This window comes from Trichosurus vulpecula, chromosome 6, assembly GCF_011100635.1.
Source record: "Trichosurus vulpecula isolate mTriVul1 chromosome 6, mTriVul1.pri, whole genome shotgun sequence".
Lineage (NCBI taxonomy): Eukaryota > Metazoa > Chordata > Mammalia > Diprotodontia > Phalangeridae > Trichosurus > Trichosurus vulpecula.
In genome coordinates, this window is record NC_050578.1 from 54925481 (window position 1) to 54945861 (window position 20381).

The 20381-nt window shown below is 39.1% G+C and overlaps 1 protein-coding gene across 1 annotated transcript in view; it reads left to right on the forward strand.

Annotated features, from left to right (window-relative positions):
* The first annotated feature begins 1615 nt into the window (after nucleotides 1-1615).
* The window catches only part of CENPE (centromere protein E), a 109127-nt gene continuing 90361 nt past the window's right edge, over nucleotides 1616-20381 (forward strand). Inside the window, exons 1-12 of the mRNA XM_036762331.1 lie at nucleotides 1616-1671; nucleotides 4312-4403; nucleotides 6915-7004; nucleotides 7126-7244; nucleotides 9509-9628; nucleotides 10008-10089; nucleotides 10256-10323; nucleotides 10407-10472; nucleotides 12814-12865; nucleotides 17152-17239; nucleotides 17665-17794; nucleotides 19940-20059. Coding sequence (XP_036618226.1) covers nucleotides 1616-1671; nucleotides 4312-4403; nucleotides 6915-7004; nucleotides 7126-7244; nucleotides 9509-9628; nucleotides 10008-10089; nucleotides 10256-10323; nucleotides 10407-10472; nucleotides 12814-12865; nucleotides 17152-17239; nucleotides 17665-17794; nucleotides 19940-20059 — 1083 coding nt within the window. The remainder of the gene's footprint in view (nucleotides 1672-4311; nucleotides 4404-6914; nucleotides 7005-7125; nucleotides 7245-9508; nucleotides 9629-10007; nucleotides 10090-10255; nucleotides 10324-10406; nucleotides 10473-12813; nucleotides 12866-17151; nucleotides 17240-17664; nucleotides 17795-19939; nucleotides 20060-20381) is intronic.

Sequence of the window (20381 nt, forward strand, 5' to 3'; positions counted from 1 at the left end):
AAATCACTCTGGCTCTCTCAGATTGGCCAAAAACCGGTCCCAGCCCAAGCCCCTGGTCATTGGTCTGATTGGCTCAGAGTGAATGTAAAGAGCAATTCTTTCTGTTTTGGCCTGAAATCCTGAGAGTCTTCCCCTTTCAGATTGTTTTTTGTTTGGTTGTTTTTTTTTTCTAAGGGTTTTTTGCCTTATTTTCACCTAGCCTTAATCACTGAATGGGCCTTGCCTCAATCAAAGTGAGTGTATTCCAGATAGAGGAACAGCCTGGGTAGAAGAAGGAATGCCAAGTGAATCCAATTAAGAGTCGTCAACAAGCATTTATTAAGCACCTACCATATACCAGCTACTGTGTTAAGTACAAGGCATACAAAGACAGGCAAAAACAGTTGCTTTTCTCAAGCTCAAAATTGTAAAAATAAAAAAAAAAGTGATAATTTTTTTGTATTTATTCTTTCTTCCCCACAAAATTATGTTTTTTAAAAAATCTCAAACTTGCTTTTTATGTACTAAGAGTACCTTCAGGGACAGTTAAATCCAGGAAAAATCGACTGAATAAACTGTAGGTTGACATCAGATGTGAGTGATATGCCGTACTGGCTCATTTGCATACGGCTTACTATATTGGTTTTCCCTGGGGTAATTCTTAACCAAAATAGTATAATATACAAAGACCAGTTCACTCTGTTCAACAGACCACCATTCTTTTCTGTTGGGGTTCAAATTTAAAAAACAAACCAGTTCCCAAGACTGTTTTAAAATAAAATTAGCTTTTCAGAAAAATGTAATTAAAACAGACTTCTCTGCTATCAAGCAGGAAGCAGCGATATGTGTCTGTGTGTGTGTATAGCATATCTCGCTATAGACATATGTATACATCGCAATATACATAAGTATATACGTATATGCATGCACATATAGAAACACAAATGTGTGTGTATACACATATACAGATTGTTAAGGGGTCCCATGAACTTGCATTTTTGAGTAATATTAGGGGAAAAATCATCTAGGATGGTGCAACCCTTGTTCCCCACCAAGGCACAAATGCCCTCCCTCCTTTGCTAGCCTGTTTTGCAGAGTAACCAGTTAGTTCGACTTGGTCCTTGGGAGTCGCATCAGGGAACACTGGGTCTCGGGGTATTAATCGGTGGTGAGGAGCAGGAGCAACGCCAAGACCACCAGCCCTCAGATGAGAACACTTCTGGCACAGTCATTGATGTTCATCATGGGTCAAGAAAGGGGGCTAAGAGGTCTCTTGATATGCAACCTGTACCGGGGCTCCGTGTACAGAAAGCTCGGCTCCTTCCCGCTCTCCCGCTGAGAAAGTTCAGAATTCAGTGGACTAGTCAGTACCTTCCACCCACAGCTGCGCAGCAGAATTCCTTCCTTTCCCCGCAGAATCTTTAAAAGCCCCCCGGCTCCACCCTGTTTACGCGAAAGAACGAGACGTTCCTCTGCTAGCTCCACCCACATCCGCCCCGGCAAAGGATTGGCCCTCGCAGCTCCCGTGACGTCACGAGGCGCCGCGGCCAATCAGACGAGCTGCCCGGGAAATTTCAAACGCGTTGGCAGCCGGTAGTTCTAGACCGTTCAGTTTCAGTCTCCCAGCCGCGTCAGGATGGCGGACGAAAGCGCTGTCACGGTCTGCGTTCGAGTACGGCCGCTCATCAGCAGGTGAGTCCGCGGGAGACTGAGGTCCCCGGAGCAGGGGTGAGGCCGGAGCGGCAAAATCGGCTTCTGGGCCCCTGGGCTTTCGCATTCACCCGGCAGGGAAGGCCTAGCGTTGGACTGAAGGTGCGGGCAGCGGCCTCTTCCTCTTACCTTCTCTGCTCCTTAGCTTCTCTCCGATCCTTCCTCCTCCTCTTGCCCCTCCGGCTCATGCCAGTGCCTTCCCTCTGAGACCCCTCCCAGTTTACCCGGTCTTATAGCATATGCACAAAGGTGTTGGCAGGTTGTCTTCCCTTTATCCCATTAGACCGTGAGCTCATTCAGGGTAGGGAATTGGCTTTGGGTTTTTGTTTGTTCGTTTGCTCTTTTTTGTATTCCTAGACCATATCTCAGGGTCTGGCATAGTAAATAACCATCATGAAGTGTCTTATTTGATACCTCCCTCAACAACCTTGTGCAGTAGGTGCTGCACCACCTGGCTACCTAAGAGATCATAGGATCAGATGGAAAGTTAGGGCTTCTACCCCATTTTACTGAAGAGAAAAATAAGATAGGTAAAGAAGGAAAATTTTTGGCTCTGGACTCATAGGACCTGGGTCTTTGATACTGTGTCACCTTGGGCAAGTCACTTCCTCTCCTTACCTGACAATTAGGACACACTTTACTTAAAAAAAAAAAAAGGAATTAATTGCACTACATGGCCTCTGAGATAGGTAGCTTCCTTCCAGCTCTGGAATTGGGATCCTGCCATCCCATGCAATACCCTCCCCTGTGATTGCTGCACTGCATCCAGGGTCATTTCCTGTTGTCCTGATCTACTGGATCCAGATGGTTCTGGAGGACAAAGTGAGGCTGGTCACTTTGCACAATCCTTAAATCCAATTCACTTGCATGTCATGGCATCACCTACCTAATGTCATGGTCCCCCTGGACAAATAACAACCAGCCTGGTGTCACAGAGGTAGAGTGCTAAAGTGGTTCTTCAGATCTACATTCTTTACACACAGAGACCTTCATCCTAATGATCTGAGTCAAGCTCCTAATTTTACCTAGGCTCACTGGAAGAAAGGTGACAAGGTTATTATACAAAATTAGCAGCCAAGCTGTGAATACTTCAGCTGAGGCATAATAGATTGTGCTTCAGCCCCTTCACTCTGTGTAACTCTCTCTTTCAAGTATGATTTTTGTAAACAACATGTTGTTGAATTCTAGTTTCTAATAAATTCTGTTTCCACTTCTGTTGTATGGCTGAATTCATTGCATTCACATTCACAGTTAGGATTATGCTGTATTTCCTTCCATTGTACTTTTTATGCTGTTTATCCTACTCTATCTCTGCTTTTACCCTGTCCCTCCTCAAATGTTTTGCTTCTGATCGCCACTTCTCCCAGTCTGGCCTCACTTTTATCAGTCTCCTCCCACTTCTTTTCCCTCTTCCCCTTCTAATTCCCTGTAGGGTAAGACAGATTTCTATGCCCAATTGAGTACGTATATTATTCTCTTTTTGAGCCAATTTTGGAGAGATTAGGATTCAAGCATTTCTCCCTAGGACCTTCCAGCTTCCTTTCCACTCTAGTGGAGAGAATGTGAGATAATTTACCCCATTCTCCCTTCTCCCAGTACATCCCTGCTTTCTCACCCCACAGTGGTATTTTTTCACTACCTCCTGCAGTCTGCCCTCACTATTATCAGCTCCCTCCCAAGTCCCTCACTTCTTTTCTCCCTTCCCTTCCTCATTCCCTGTAGGGTAAGATAGATTTATATACCCAAATGAATTATTCCCTCTTTAAGCCAATTCTGAGGAGAGAAGAATTCAAACATTGCCCACCCACCCCTCTCCATCTTCCTCTCCACTGTAAAAACTCTTTAGTACCTCTTTGATGTAAGGTAATTTACCTCTCGCTTCCCTTTTCTCCCAGTGCATCTTGCTTTCTCACTCCTCAATTTTATTTTTTTGGATATCATCCCATCATGATCAATTCACATGTGCCCTCTGTCTGGTATGCTCTTTCTAGCTGCCATATGAATAAAGTTCTTGAGAGTGACAAGTATCATTTTCCCTAGTAGGAATGTATAATAATTTAACCTTCTTCATTTCCTTATGATTTCTGTCTTGCTTACCTTTCTCTTCTCTTGAGTCTTGTATTTGAAAGTCAGATTTTCTATTAAGCTCTGGTCTTTTTGTCAGGAATGCTTTTTTGTTGTTCAATCGAATTTTAGTTGTGTCCAACCATTCATGACCCCATTTTGGCAGTTTTCTTGGCAAAGAAACTACCGAAGTGGTTTGCCAATTCCTTCTTCAACACATTTTACAAATGAGTAACTGAGGCAAACAAGGTTAAGTGAGTTGCCTAAGGACACACAACTAGGAAGTGTCTGAGGCCAGATTTAAACTCCGGAAGATGAGTCTTCCTGACTCCTGGCTTGTACTGGATTGTGCTCCACCCTCACGCCAGTGAGACATATCTTTCCAAGTTGTCTTGGACTTAAAAATTGTTTCACTGCATTCTTTTGTGGGTTTTGGCCCTCCACAATTTGTTTTAGGGCATCATTTTAAAGTTGTCTGGAGAATAATTAGGATTGCTCAGCACTATGTAAATGTGCACTGAGATGAGAATAATAATAAATGAGGAATTTTTCTTTTAGAGAACAAGACCTTGGAGATGCCACACAGCTTCACTGGAAGACTGAAGACAGACTGATTTCTCAAATTGATGGAACAAAATCCTTTAGTTTTGGTAAGATTTTTAAGGAATTTCTAAGGGTCTGTTTATTATAGATGTAAAAAATACTGACATATGGTTGGGCATTAAAGATGAGATTCCCAAGTTTTCTGTATTTTAGTTCACTAGAAACAAAGGAAAGTCTGGCGGCATGACTTAGTTGTGACTCTAAGAGTTGAGTAACCAAAATTTGATTTGAAATACTTTTATATTGTTGTTGTTGTCGCTCTGTGAGTAAAACTGACATTTAGCCTGTCCTCTACCATTTGATTTTTCTACTTTTGTGTACATTCTTTTACAAACTTCTGGAGAAAGTGATTAAATTGGGTTCACTACAAATCAACTCACCTACCTCCTTGGGGCTTTCAAGGGAAACTGCTGTCACTGTGGTTGGTACTGCTCTCTTAGTTGCCAGGATGATCTTTCCTCAATCCTAATCTTTCTTAAACTGTTTGCTTCATTTGACACTGTTAACCGCCCTGTACTTCTGCATACGTGGTTGTCTCTGGCTTTTCATGGCATCCCTCGGTCCTGGTTCACCTTTTTCCTCCATACCTTCTGTCTTTGTAACCTCGCCCACTCTTGTAGCTTTGCCTGTTGCCTGTATGCATATGACTCCAAAACAGCTATGTCTAGGCTCAGTCATTCCCTGGACCTTTGGTCCCTGATCACCCATTGTATTTTGGGCGATCCAAACTAGATGTGTCAGAGACATCTTAAACTCAACATGTCCCAAACCGTAGTCATTATCTTTCCCTAAACCTTTACCTCTTCCAAATTTCCCTATTTCTGTTGAAGACACCACCATCTTTCTACTCTCCCAGGGTCATAACTTAAGCAATATACTGGACTCCTCCTAACTGGGGAGGCCCCCTCCCTCAATATATCCAATAAGTTGCCACATCTTGCTATTGCTGTCTTCACCACATCTCTTATATCATCGCACCGTGCTCCACATAGTAGGTGTTAGTGTAGCTGATTGAGACTGAAAGAAAGGAGGAGAAGATGGGTGAAGATCTAGAATTGTGTGAGCTATGGAGGGGAGGGAAAAATGGATGGCCTCACCTTTAGAGGTCAGACGTTCTACTGAGCAGGGAAGAAGTTTTTAGAAGATCCACTGTTGAGTGTAATAGCCATGAAGAAAAGGATCATACAATGATGGACCGATAACTGGAAGAGACCTTAGAAGGCATGTAGTCCATATGAGGAGAGTAAAGCCCAGAGAGATAGTAAATGGCCCAACTAAATTCAGTATAAGCTGAGAATTTCTCCATTCTTATGGTGTTTTCCCTTTTCTTCAGATAGCTCATAAAAGGAATTTTTCTGTGTTTTCCGTGTTGTGTGGCTTTCAGCATGAATTTCTTTGTGTACTCAGTCTAGTCCAGGCTTTTTGTCTTTATCCTTTTAAACGCCCTTTGAACTTCATCATACAGCACATCTGACACTGAACTGTTCGGGTTCAAACAGGTTCCCTGAAATTAATAGTGGAAAGGGACCCATATGGAAACCCTGGCAAATTTGTTTGATTGTCCATCTGTTTGTTTCATCTCTGAATTATCTGGGGATTGTGTGGCTTGGTTGGATTTCACACCAAAGTTTCTGCAAATTTTGTTTTTGCTTTTACTTTGCAAAAGTCCTCCTCCGGCCCCCCACCCCCCCCCCCCCGCCAAGAAAGACCCGAACAAACCAGGGATCCCCAGTGTCAGCAAAGCACTTTGAACATAGTTGAATCGCCTTTTTTTTTTTACATAGGTCAATGATGTAATCTCACTACTTATGTGACATATTGGACAGTAAAGTCAAGTCCAACCGCTGAAATTCAGATTGTATGACTGTCATTCAAAGAGCCTTCCTCAACTGAACAGCGATTCTAGCATTAAGAGCGATCCAGAGAGATTCTCATAGAAGGTGGAATCATAGCTGAATCTGAAGGAAACCAGGAAGTAAAGATGAGGAGTGAGAACATTCCAGGCCTGGGGAACAAACTGAATATGGCTGGAATCAGAATGAGAGTGTCTTGAGGAAGGGAGAGCAAGGAGGCTAGGGACACTGGATCCCAAAGTACAGGGGATGGAGGCCTAAAAGTTGGACAGGCAGGTTATGAAGGAGTTTGAATGCCAACCAGAGGTTGTTATATTTGATGCTAGAAATGAAACTCTGCCTCCAAAGTTTATTGAATGGAAGAGTAGGGTTTGATATGGTCAAACCTATACTTTAAGAAGATTAATTTGACAGCTGAATGGAGGATCGATTAGAGTGGCTAGAGGCTTGTAGCAGGGAGACCAAACAGAAGACTATTGTAAGTCTTCCTAACCAAATTAAGATGTTATTGGAAATATTCAACAAAAGAAAGATACAGTAACATAGATATTATTACATTTTAACTAAGTCAACATGAGGCCCACACTGATCCTTATGTACAGTTTAGTGGCCTCTGTTTCTTTATGAGTTTGACACCACTTTTGTAAACACTGTTGACTTACAGGGTAGCATCCATTATACTAACACTTGTCTATTTCTCCTTAGATCGTGTGTTTCATACCAATGAAACTACGGAAAAGGTATATGAAGAAATGGCAGTGCCCATTATATGTTCTGCCATACAGGGCTATAATGGTAAGGTTTTAGTGTGTGCTGTCTAAACTTTGTGATTACCTTTGGTTATTTAATAATTATTTCTTAAGTGATTGTTTTGAGCTTTGGACATTGAGATGAGGGTTTTTGTTCCTTTTCCCAGGTACAATATTTGCATATGGACAGACTGCTTCAGGAAAAACCTATACAATGATGGGTTCAGCAGATGGTTTGGGTGTAATACCTAAAGCAATTAATGATATTTTCATAAAGATTAAGGAGGTAAGTTACCTAACTAAATTAGCAACAGATCAAGGATGTAGTTAGTGTCAACTTTATAATAATCTTTACTCTTTCCTGAACCAAAAAACCATACCATAGTGTATTTCAGTTATAGCTATCTTATGTCAGTGCAGACCCAGAGTAGAAAGAGCATAGATTCACATTTTTCTTTTCTTCCCTGTCCCGTCCTATTTATCTACTTTATTATAGGCCCTACCACTACCTGAAAAAAGTTCTAACAAACTCCTACATTTTCAGTAATAAACAGGAACTTTTCGTTTTCCTCTGGTGACCATTAATCAGCTATGAAATCGCTAAATGTCAGAAAACCAAGTCAGACCCTGAAGATGAGGAAACTGAGGCAAAGAGGATGAAGCCCATGGTCACACAGTTTGTGTCTGAAGCCCAATTTCAGCTCAGGTTTTCCTCACTCCTGGCCTGGTGTTGTATCTGCTGCACCATCTGTCTGATGATTATACAGAAAACTAAAAAGATTGTACTGTCGCTGAAAGAAGTTTCAGTTTGGTAAACATAGTTTGCACGAGAATGAGAAATAGTTTAATAGTAGATCATACATCAGATTTTGGGACCATAGATTTATCGAGAAGATAGTTGGCGGATTGTGATGCCACTCCTTTTGTCAAATCATGCTTGAATTGGAGCCATAGGTTGGCTATAGTTAGAAAAGTTCAGAAAACTCAACAAAAGTATTCTATGAAATTGACTATGGAATTTACAATAAAGAGTATTATAGGAGCAGCTAGGTGGCGCAGTGATTAGAGCACCAGCCCTGGAGTCAGGAGGACCTGAGTTCAAATCTGACATCAGACACTGGACATTTACCAGCTGTGTGATCTTGGGTAAGCTACATAACCGTGATTGCCTTGCCCCCTCTAAAAGAAAAGAGTATTATATATCTTACTATTTTTGAATTGTGTGCTGCGTAGTCTATCAGTCAAATTTCTAATAAATATGTATGTAAATGCATACTTTTTCTTTTTGGAGATCCAGTTGTTAAACATTTAGAAGCAGATGACTAGAAGGAGCCATCAGCAGTAGAGAAAGCAGCAGATTTGGATTTCAACTTGTAGTCTTAGAGAGGTTCCTGAGGCACTAAAAGGTTAAGTGATTTGCCCAGGATTTCACAGCCAGACTGTAACAAAGGTGGTGCTTGAACATAGATCTTTCTGACACTGAGGATGGCTTTCTATCCACTATGCCACGTGTGCCTCTAAAAATACAAAATAAAATTCACAAAATGAATTGGTGGGTAGGATCAGTGGCCTGTAATAGCTTTGTAATCTTGGCCAAGTCACTTCAGCTGAATAAACCTGATTCCTTACAGGCCTGCTAATACTTGAATTTCCTGCCTTATAGAGATCAAATGAAGTAATGTAGAGGATAGCTCTCTATAAATTATGAAGTCTGTTAACCAGTAACTAAAACTCCATGGGATATGAGTAATAATATGATTTATTACAAGAGAAAGGCACATGCATGGGGCTCCTCCTTGTACTAGGGAATTCAGCCCCACTGACAGAACCCTGAATATTTTGAACAATCAAAGAGGACGTCTCAGACAGGCAATCCCTTCTTCAATGGGAATGACATGGGAGAAGGAAGCGATCAGTTGTGGGGGGGGATGGGGAGGGAAGGATTAATCTCCTCCTAAAGGAAGGAGAAAGGCAGAGGAAAGGGAGGGGGAACATGAATAAGTAGGTTGGCAAAGGCAGCATTCTTTTCTCTTGGGAACTGCTAGACTGTGAAGCTAGGTGGTCTGCTCCTCTACAAGGGTCCTAGCTGCACAATCACTTCAGCCTGGGTGAGGCTGTCCAGAGCCAGAATTGCAGCTGACTTGGCTCAACGGCACTGCGAGTTTAGAGTTGAGTCACAAAAGATCACTGGTAAGTTAGCTTCGTCTCTGGAAAATAGGGCAAATCAAGAAAACAAGTTCAGGAAGCCCTTTACAAATGTTACACAGATGTACAGCATAGAAATGATCATTGGGTGATTGTGCAGCTCTTCACCTAGTTCACAAATCTACCTTCTTAGGGGTTTAATCTTTGAATTAATTTTACTACTTTTTAAATAAAATTAAACATGTAATGTTTCTATAGTATGCAAAAGCTGTGAGGGTATTGCCCATTTTTTTTATAGAAAATGGTTTATCTTATCCTCATAAATGGACATGAACAGTCCACATCAGAGTCTTTTCCCTGAATGTTTTCTGATAGCAGTTTCTAAACTTTTTTTTTCCCCTCTAGATTCCTGAAAGAGAATTTCTATTACGTGTATCTTATATGGAAATTTACAATGAAACCATAACAGATTTACTCTGTGACACCAGAAAAATGAAACCTTTAGAAATTCGGGAAGATTTCAATGTAAGTGATTTGCAGTTACATTTTTCACCCTTTAACATTCAAGTTTGCTTTATTTGTCACTATTTTTTGTCTCTCTAAAAAAAGAATCCCATAAAAATTTATGAAATACTAAGAGTTTTAGCATTTGGTTGAAAGACCTAAGGATGAGACGTCATATTTGGATTTATATAGCTTGATGTATTTAGTAAGGTTTGGATCATAGTGTGGTACAATAATTTCTTTTCATCTTTCTTACCTATCCTATCCCATCATTTTAGAATACAACTGTTTACTTTCCATTTCACTGAATTTAATATGGCTTCTGTAATTATGTGTCTCCTTTTTCATTGGAGAACTTCAGATTACACCTCTCTAATCTTGTGATTTAAATTTATTATAGAGAAATGTGTATGTAGCTGATCTCACAGAAGAGGTGGTCTCCACACCAGAGCTGGCTCTGCAGTGGATCAAGAAAGGAGAGAGTAAGACTTCTCAGTCTATTAAAAATTTTTTAAAGCAAATTAACCTCTTTACAATGTCTTTTTTAAAATAAGTTCATTGTCTTATACAAATTTTTAAATGAAATGTATGTGGAGTAATCTTTCTGTGACTTCAGTCCTTTCAGTTGAAATATGAATCATTTTGCAGGAAACAGGCACTATGGGAAAACAAAAATGAATCAGAGAAGTAGTCGTTCCCATACAATTTTCAGAATGGTAGGTAATCTTTTCTTTGTTTTTTTTTAAACTTTCAAATTAAGAGTACATTAATTTTTCTACAAGTTGCCTTTTCTACCTAGATATTGGAAAGTAGAGAAAAGGGTGACCCTTCTAACTGTGATGGAGCTGTCATGGTGTCTCATTTGGTAAGTCCCACTTAATAATGAAACTTTTCCACCCGAGGCAATACAATAGAATTGAATTGTTTTTCAGACAATTCTCTTCTTTTTAAATGTAGCTAAGCTTTAAAAAAAATAGATAATTTTGCACATGAACTTACTGTTTCAGTGACATTTGAATGATAGATGAAATTTTATAGAAAAAAGGTGTGTGAATATAACTCCTTGATTTACTTCCTTAAATACCAATACCCTCATTACCTTTGCCTTTGTAGCTTTTTTGTCTTTGAGTTCCCTTCTAAGTCACAAATATGGTTAGGAAGGGATCACACCTTAAACTCCTATCAGCTGTCATAATGAATTAATTGGTTTGCCAGCTCATAAGAATTACATGCAGAATATGGTAAATCTAGTAGAGGAGGGAAACAAGGAACATTGGAAAGGAAGAAGGAAGGATGCTGAAGACAGATGTCACCTTCTAACCTTTGTCTTCGAGCTGGGTCTGAGTATGACCCACCTCAAATCCAGGCTTGGATCCCTGAACTTCTTAAGGTTTCTCTTAGAAACACCACAGTTGATCTTATCTATAATTTTTGAATATAAGTTGCATTTTAAGAATAATTTGTAATCACTTAGGACTGCCCACAACAGATAGACCCACACCTCAATGTCTTTTTTCATGCAAAGATTTCAATAACATCTTTCTAATCTCTTGTAGTTATAGTCTAAATCACCCATAACTCCCTACTCTTCCTCACCCCCTATCCAATCAAATGCCAGATCTTGTCAATTCTGCCTCCACAACATCCCTGGATTTTGGATAATCCAAATTAGAGGCACCCAGTGGTGCAGTGGCATGGAGTCAGGAAGACTTGAATTCAGATCCAGTTTCAAACACTTAGAAGATGTGTATGACCTTGTGCAAGTCAGAATTTATTTATGGCTGTCTTTTGTTCCTACCTATAAATGGTAAGCTCGAGGCTAAGGATTGTTTCTTATTCATCATCATCTCCATATCATTAGATGCTGAAATATTTGGACTGAAATGAATTGGATAGAAAGGTTGAGATTACCTAGCATAACCTCCCACCCAGTAGTAGAACTTACTTCTGTAGCATCAGTGATAGATGATCCAGCCTCTCTTTTGGCAGTTCATTACTTCACAGAGCAGATAATTATTGAAATTCTTCTATGTTTTCTCCAATGCCAGCCTCTCATACACTGATTTGTTCATTTTATTTGTTTCTTTCTCTCTGTTGTCCCTTTCCTTAAACATGTGCTTCTCTCCCCCCTCTGTACCCCTTACCCTATTTTGTTTCTCTATTCTATCCCTAAGCAAATAGATCTATCCCCTCCCAGAACTTCCAGTACCGTATTTATTATCTCTTTACTAATGACTACCACATCCCCCAAAGTCCTATCATCAGTTGCCTCAGGGTCATTTCTTCTTGAATATTCCCAACTCAGCATGTCTAAAACCAAGCTCAGCTCTTCTGAGGCCAACTTCCCAAACACTGAGATTGGCCTCCTCCTTCTCTGTCCCTGAGCCCAGATCCTCTTGGATTCCCTTGTTCTGTCTCTCCAATTACTACTACATGCTGTGTGTCCTCACTGCCATAGCTGCTGCCTGAGGTGTTCATCATCTCACGCTCAATGACTGTAACAGTCTCCTAGTTGGCTTCCTTTGCTCCAGTCTCTTCCCTGTCCCTTTGATCCATCTACCATGCTATTGTCTGCCTAATGTTATTTAGTTGTCAACAGAGATGCCCATCTCTGCTCAGGAATTTACAATAAACTCTTCTGCTGCTAATTGAAACTATACCAAAATTTGAAAACTGTAATATTTTGGGTTTGCCTTTTGTTGGAAACCAGTCAGGTGTGGAATATCTAGGTTTTTGTGTCTATTTCTTACTAAGTCAGTGTTTATTATTTTGACTTTACATTATTTACATTACTGACTTTATAAAGTCAATACTATTTGTGTGGCTATTACAGATCCTGGCTTGTGGGTAAGCATGTATTGGATATGCTTACTGTGTACCTGATGCATAAATTAAATGCAGGGTCTGTCTCTAGTGCTGTGTTAGGCGTAGCAGTATGGGTTCAAATGAGAGATAAGTATATTTTGGCCATTGTGGAGAAAGGGAGCCTGAGCTTAATCTTTTGAGCCAGGATACCCAGTGAGGTGTGTGTGTGTGTGTGTGTGTGTGTGTGTGTGTGTGTGTGTGTGTGTGTTTGGGGAGGGGAGGGGTGGGAGGAGAGAATATACTCTAGAAATAAGTTGATGGTGTATATTTTATTTTTCATATTTAAAAGATTTTAACTTTCCTCAAAATTTAATTTATTTTATTTTACTTGTAATTTGCAGAATCTGGTTGATCTTGCAGGAAGTGAAAGAGCCAGTCAGACAGGATCCGAAGGTAAAACAAAAATCCATGAAGTATTTTTGTCTTCAGTTTTTATTATGTTTTTTTTTTCAATTATGAATTTGCTCCTGTTCTCTAAGTCAGCCTCAAACTGAAATGGAAATAAAGGCCACTAAAGTGTGCATAACTATACTTAAGAACCCTATGGACCACATGTAGACTTAGAAAACTACATGCTAACAGGATCTATGTTCTTAAATGTTTTTATTTATTTTTAAAAATATTTCCTGACTCAGCCTGCAGCACGCTGCACGCTGGTCGTGTCGCGCTTGTGTTCCTTACTAGGGGTGGCGGGCACCCGTAGAGGGTGCAGCGGCATCTTGGAACGAGTGACTGGGATTTCTTTAACCCTTTGAGACAGTTGGAGACACCTGGGGTATAGTGAAACCAGAGTTGGGAACCACTTGTTCTCTACCATGTCAGTTGATTCCAGGAAGATGACCCACATCTCACCATAACACTTAGGAATACACATGATACTGAATCTTATCCTGTAAACTGACATTCCAAAAAAGGATGGCTTTTAATAAATCAATGCATGCAAGAAACAGGTACAAGGATAAGCCTCCTGACTTTGCATATCTGGCATCCAAGTACCCAGATTTTAAGCAGCACATCCAGATAAATCTGACTGGAAGAGTGAGTCTTAACTTCAAGGACCCTGAAGCTGTCCAAGCTTTGACTTGCACTCTCTTGAAGGAGGACTTTGGGCTTTCCATTGATTTCCCATTGGAAAAGCTCATCCCTACAGTTCCTCTACGACTCAACTACATCCACTGAGTAGAAGATCTGATTGGCCCTTGGGACCCAGCCAGGAGTGCCCTTCGCCGGGGGATTGACATCGGTATCACCCCTTCTCTTCAGTTCTTGCTTGGAGTTTTCATACAGTGTTTCTTTACCAGCTTCTCTGCTGAGTGTTTGTTAAAGAAATTGACCATTGAGATCTCTCTTCAATTGGCGACACTTGGGCTTTTCTTGCCATTGACTTCACTTGAGCAAACACGTGAGATTCTAGAACAAAAGCCTTGAGAATGAAGATGAAAAACTTGGTGGTTTCTCTACTTTTTCAATGTCCTTACTAGTTTGAACATTCATTATCTTTTACTGTGTTCTTGGGATTTAGATTCACTGAAAGAAATCCAGTTGGAATTTTAGCTAGATGTGCATTTGCTAAAATAGCGCCTGGGCCTGTAAAGTACTTTCAGGACACTTTGAATGATCATTTGTATAGAATAAATTAAAATAGAACTAGTGGAATTATAGTACATAAAAAAAAATATTTCCTAATTATATTTTAGTCTGATTCAGACTGCACTTGGAAGCCATGTGGGCCGTAATGAGGGCCGCAGGTTTGACTCCTCTGCTCTAAGTTACATGTTCTTTTGGAAAGCCTTCCCACATTTTTGACATTAATGTGGGTTTCCTTCCTTTATGAATTCTGGTAGTAAGAGGTGTTTCCTTTTGAGGGACCTTATGACAATTCTTTGAGAAGCCACTCTCAAGGTCATCATGATCCTACAATGAAGCATCAGAGTTCAACCTCCATAGAATACTACTCTGATGCCTCATTGTGTCATGGAGGTAGGGACTCTATATTTGCAAAGGCAAATCATAAGCTCTAGTAGGATCTAGCATCATGGAAAGGTTTAATAGACTGTTCCTGACCCCAGATTGAGTCTGCTCTCTGAGGACCAAGCTGACCACGGAGAGGCTTATCACTGGGAAGTTGTCCATGGCAACCCATGAAACAAAGGGGGAAAAAAACCAACCTTTGATCCTGTGTACATTCATTCATCCACTATGATGGTGGTGAATGGTAGAAACAGGCTAAGAATTTTACTATTGTCAAACTGTCTATAAATATTAATGTTGAGTATTTTCAAGATGGTTATTTTGTCAGTGATCAACAAGGTGATAGATTACTGGAGAGTGAACTATATCAATATTGATATTCTCCAAATAAATAAAAATCGAAACAAAAGGGAGTTTTCTATATTGATATTCTCCAAATAAATAAAAGCAAAAACAAAAGGAAGTTACAACTGAATAAAAGAATATTTCACAGGTTGTCCTCAAAAAGACAAAGAAAGGAGTTGGCAAGGTTAGTTTCATATTCTACCCAAGATTAGTAAATGTTTCATTAGACACTTACTTTTCTCATCCTGTGAGGTTCATGTTGCTATGAGCAAAAAGACCACCATGAAGATGACTACTACTTACTGGAGCAATATTAATAAAGATAAATAATAAGTCACTAGTATTTAACAATTTAAGGTTTGCAAAGTTCTTTACAAATAGCATCCCTTTTGATCCTCACAGCAACCCTGAGAAAGGTGCTATTATTGTCCCCGTTTTACTGCTGTGAAACTGAGGAAGCAAAGTTTGAGTGACTTGCCCAGACAGCTAATTAGTGTCTGGGGCCAGATTTGAGTTCAGGCCTTCCTGACATCAGGTCGAGTTCTCTATCCGTTGTGACACCCAGCTGTCTCATTAGACACCAAAACATTTGATGTTCTTGCCAGTTAGAGAGAGATAACAACTATTGACAACCTCACTATAAAATGCGAACTTGTTTGTGAAACAGTTTGGTGGAAGGTGGTGGAAGATTACGTGCAGCATTGCCTCATATGACAGTTACAAGCAGTGCAAGAGAAAATGTCTCTGAAAACCTTGGCGTACAACCCAACTAGCTTTAAAGTAATTCATAGACCAAAACTAGCCCAACTTTAGCATCAAGTTAAAAGTCAAGAAATAGGCTGGGAAAATGAGCAAACAACAAAAGAAGAACATGATCGTGGAAAATTACTGAGGTGACAGGAAAGATCAAAACACAAATTCAGAAGACAAATCAAAGCAACTACATGCAGAGCCTCAAAGAAAAGTGTGAATTGCTCAAAGGCCCAAAAACAATTCGTAAAGGATTTCTAAAATGACATAAGCAAGGTAGTGGAAAAATAGGAAAAGAAATGAAAGTGATGAAGGAGGTCATGGAAAGAGAGTCAACAGCTTGGTAAAGGAGGCACAAAAAATACTGAAGTAAATAAAATCTTAAAAAGCAGGATTAGCCAAATGGAAAAAAAAAGGTATAAAAGCTCACTGAAAAAAATAAATCCTTAAAAATTAGAATTGGTCAAGTGGAAGCTAATCACTCCATGAGACATCCAGAAACAATAAAACAAAGTCAAAAGAATGAAAAAAAAAATAGAAGAAAATGAGGAAAACCATACAAGAAGAAATAATCTAGTAATCTAATCTATTGGACTACCTGAAAGCCATGATCAAATAAAGAGCCTAAACATCATACTTCAAGAAATTATTTAGGAAAATGATGCTGATATCCTAGAAACAGAGGGTAAAAGAGAAATGGAAAGAATCTGCCAATCACCTCCTGAAAGAGGTCCCAAAATGAAAACTCCCAGGAATCTCATTTCCTAATTCCAGACTTTCCAGGTCAAGGAGAAAATATTGTAAGCAGCTAGACAGAAACAATTCAGATATCATGGAGCCAAGTCAGGAAAACTCAGCATTCAACAACTTCTACATTAAAGGATCAGAGGGCTTGGAATGTGATATTCTGGAGGACAGAGGAGCTAGGATTACAATCAAAAATAACCTACCCAGGAAAAACAGCAAATAACCTACTCAGCAAAACTGAGTATAATTCTTCAAGGGAAAAATATGACTTTCTAATGAAATATAGGACTTTCAAGTACTCCTGATGGAAAGACCAGAGCATAATAAAAAATTTGACTTTCAAATAGAAGACTCAAACAGAAAAAGGTAAACCGGGAAGAAAAATCATGAGGAATTCAGTATGGTTAAACTTTTTATATTCGCAGATGGGAATATGATGCTTGTAACTCCTAAAGAACTTCATCATTAAGACAGGAGTATACACAAACAGAGGGCTCATGTGTGTATGATATGATTATTTCAGTAGATTCAGAAAAAGCTTTTGACAAAACAGAATACCCATTCCTATTGAAAATACAAGAAAGGACAGGAATGAATGGAGCTTTCCTTAAAATGATAAGTAGTATCTATCTAAAACCATCAGCATGTAGAAACCTCCACAGTAAGATCAGAAGTGAAGCAAGGGTGCTCATTATCACCACCTCAGCTAATCAGAACATATTTGGTTTCCTGCCAGTTGTGGAATTGTGCAGCTCAGCTTTTCAATTCCAGGTTTCTAGTAATTTAACAGATGAATAAGACTGCTTACTGACAATTTACATTTGTTTTAATGCATATATGTATATGTATATTTTTTCTAATTGCAGGACTTCGACTCAAAGAAGGCTGTAATATTAATAGGAGTTTGTTCATACTGGGACAAGTGATCAAGAAGCTTAGTGATGGACAAGCTGGGTAAGCTTGCATCATTTCATATGTACTTATGGATGTCTAAATATCTGAATGGGGCAAAATGGGTAACATTTCAATACCACTCAGATATAAAATATATTGTTTTTGCTTTATAAAGTCTTGATGACTCAATGAACTTAATTTCTTATATATATGACTGAACTTCATTCCCCACTTTATTAGGTCATACAGTAGTAATGATTTTAGCCTACTCATGTTGCTTGTAGGATATTAATAAAAATAGAGATAACTTTCCTAGTTGTATGACCAGTGATCTAATATTATAAAGATAAAGATGGTTCTTAAGCTCATACATTATATTATTATATTGGTGTTTAAGGAACAATCTTTATTTTAACAAGCGTTCTTTCATTGCACATGTAAAAGTTACTAATTTTTTTCTTCCCCGCCCCATTTTTCTTCTCAAGAGGTTTCATAAACTATCGAGATAGCAAGTTGACTCGAATTCTCCAGAATTCCTTAGGAGGAAATACAAAAACTCTTATTATTTGCACTATCACTCCAGTGTCTTTTGATGAAACACTTAGTACTCTCCAAGTAAGTGCTGTTTTTTTTTTTTTTCACTTTGTAAAACACAAAATTACTACTGGAAGTCATTTTTAGGAAAAGAAAGAATACCAAGATTAAATAATTCAGTTCACTAAACATTTACTAAGTGCCTACTATGTCCCAGGCACCATGCTAAACACTGAGGATACAAATAAGAAAAAGAAAGTTCTGACTTCAGGGAACTTAGAATGTAGTGGGAGAAGATAACACATAAAAGAAAAGTGGAAAACAGTACTGGGGTCTACGTGGACAGATGACCAGGTGTAAATAGGTTGTTGGCATCACGTTCTGTGGAATCTAAACCAAACAGAGCTACTGATGGAAAATTGAGAGCTGATTCCATTGTTAGAGTAAAAATTTCACATCAATCAAGTTAACATGCTTTCCATTAAATATTGTTCAACAAATGCTACGGGAATCTACACTGTATGTTAGATGTGACTAGGAACTACATGTAATACAAAGATTTCTAAGACACTCTGGGCCATTCTCTAGTAAGGAATATAAGGCGTGCTCAGAAAACTAGAAAGTAGTGTGATAAGTGGGCACATGAGTACTTAAGGGTACAGACAACATATATATAAAAAATGAAAGATGGAGGAATTACTTCTAGCTGTTATGGTGAAGGTGAACTTCTTCTTTGGAGAAGAGTTGCTATTTCAGTTGACCCTTAGTGACCAAAATAGTGTGGAAAAAATTCAAGGAGGAAAAAATAGTACCAGCAGAGGTAGGAAAGCACATAGTATATTTACGGCTCAATGAGTAGAGCATAGAGTATGTGTGTGTCGTACAGGGGAGTCAAAGAAGAAGAGATAGGAAACGTAGGTGTACCTTTAATGGCAGTGGAAGAGAAAAGGAGCCATCCAGAGAGAAGAAGAATCTGGATTGTATAGTGTCATGGAAGCCAAGGAAACAGAAGGCCATCTCTCCCTTCCTTGGCTAACAGTGTTAGATGTAGCAGGGAGGTTGAGGAGTATGAGTACTGAGGGAAGAGAAATCATGGACAGATTCTGTACAGGTGGTGAGGGCAACAGCCATGTTTCAGAGAATTAAAAGTATATGGTGAGGAATTGAAAGCCGTATTCTGATTGAAAAACGGAAGAGGGGGCTGAAAGGAATAGAGCCATGTGATGATAATCAGGCAATATAAGGATCAGGTAATTGACCTGAGTGGCTCTATAGTTCTATCACATGCAGAGTAAATGTGAAGATGTGCCAGGGTACTGCATAATTGTGATAGTACTTATGGATGTTTACGGATACAAAATGAACCTTGACTGTGGTTACAGCGTGTCAATAAAGATCATTTTCAACATATATTTTTCAGATCATTGATTGTCAAAAGCTATTGACACCACCTTGATTTCTTGGAAAATTATCGTGGTAATTTGCCCCCTGTTGCTTACAAGCTGTTGGTACATGAATGTGCTGCATGGCTCCTTCATGGAGACATAATAGGAGTGGGAAAGGAAAAAAGGAAGGGTTTGGATTTGAGATGGAATTACTGGTTATTGGCAGGTGATTCAATGTGCAGTGGGAGGGAAGAGTGAAAGATGATTCCAAGGTTTCAAACTTAAGGGGAGGCAGTCAAGAGGATTAGCCTGGTTGAAAGGGACAGGTTTGGGAGAACAATCTTGTACATTTGATCATCACAATTGCTGAAGTCAAGTAACTTGGCATTTCACTAAGTGTACTAAGTGTATCCCCTCATGTTGATGAATGGATTCTTAGCTATCTCCCTGGGGTATGGTTGCTTTTATACCTGTTAGAGTTCCTATATTCATGTGCTACAGTGATTATTTCTAGGATGAGATTTGGCCTAGTGTACTTTAGCAGCAATTAAAACACAGTTGTGTGAAGGCCTGCTCTTTCTTTGGCATAAAGTAACAGAGAATGAAATGGTCATGAAAGTTACCTGAAGTTCCCAAGTGAAGTAGAAACTTATATTTGTCAATTACATCTCATCATGCCCATCTTGAAATTAATATTTCCTGTTCTAGAAAACTATTGTTAGCTGGTGCAAGTTACAGTTACAGGATTGAATTGATCAGGATATATAGTTACTGGTTCATTTTTTCCCCCAATACATTTAATTAAATGATTATAATCGTTAATGTTCTTTTTTCCCTTCAGTTTGCCAGTACTGCTAAATATATGAAAAATACACCCCATGTTAATGAGGTATTGGATGATGAAGCTCTCTTGAAAAGATATCGGAAGGAAATAATAGATTTGAAAAAACAACTAGAGGAGGTATGTGTGAACCCTATAGGATAGTGGGAAACTGAGTGATGATTTGTCCTAGTACAGAAAGAAACTTGATCCAGGATGAAAATAATGAAATACACTTTAAAAATGAGCTAGTAAACTAAGTTTACAATAATGTATTAGATGTATTGCCTTTTAGGGATTTATTTCCCCCAAGAAATACAATTTTGAAAATTTATTTTATTTTTCATTTGCAAATAGCTTAGTTTCTCTGTATATACTGATTTAAGGTCTTCTGACCTTAGGTAATGTTTAATCGTACCAAGGAGATGGGTTGTGACTACAGAAAATGGGACTGCAATACTTA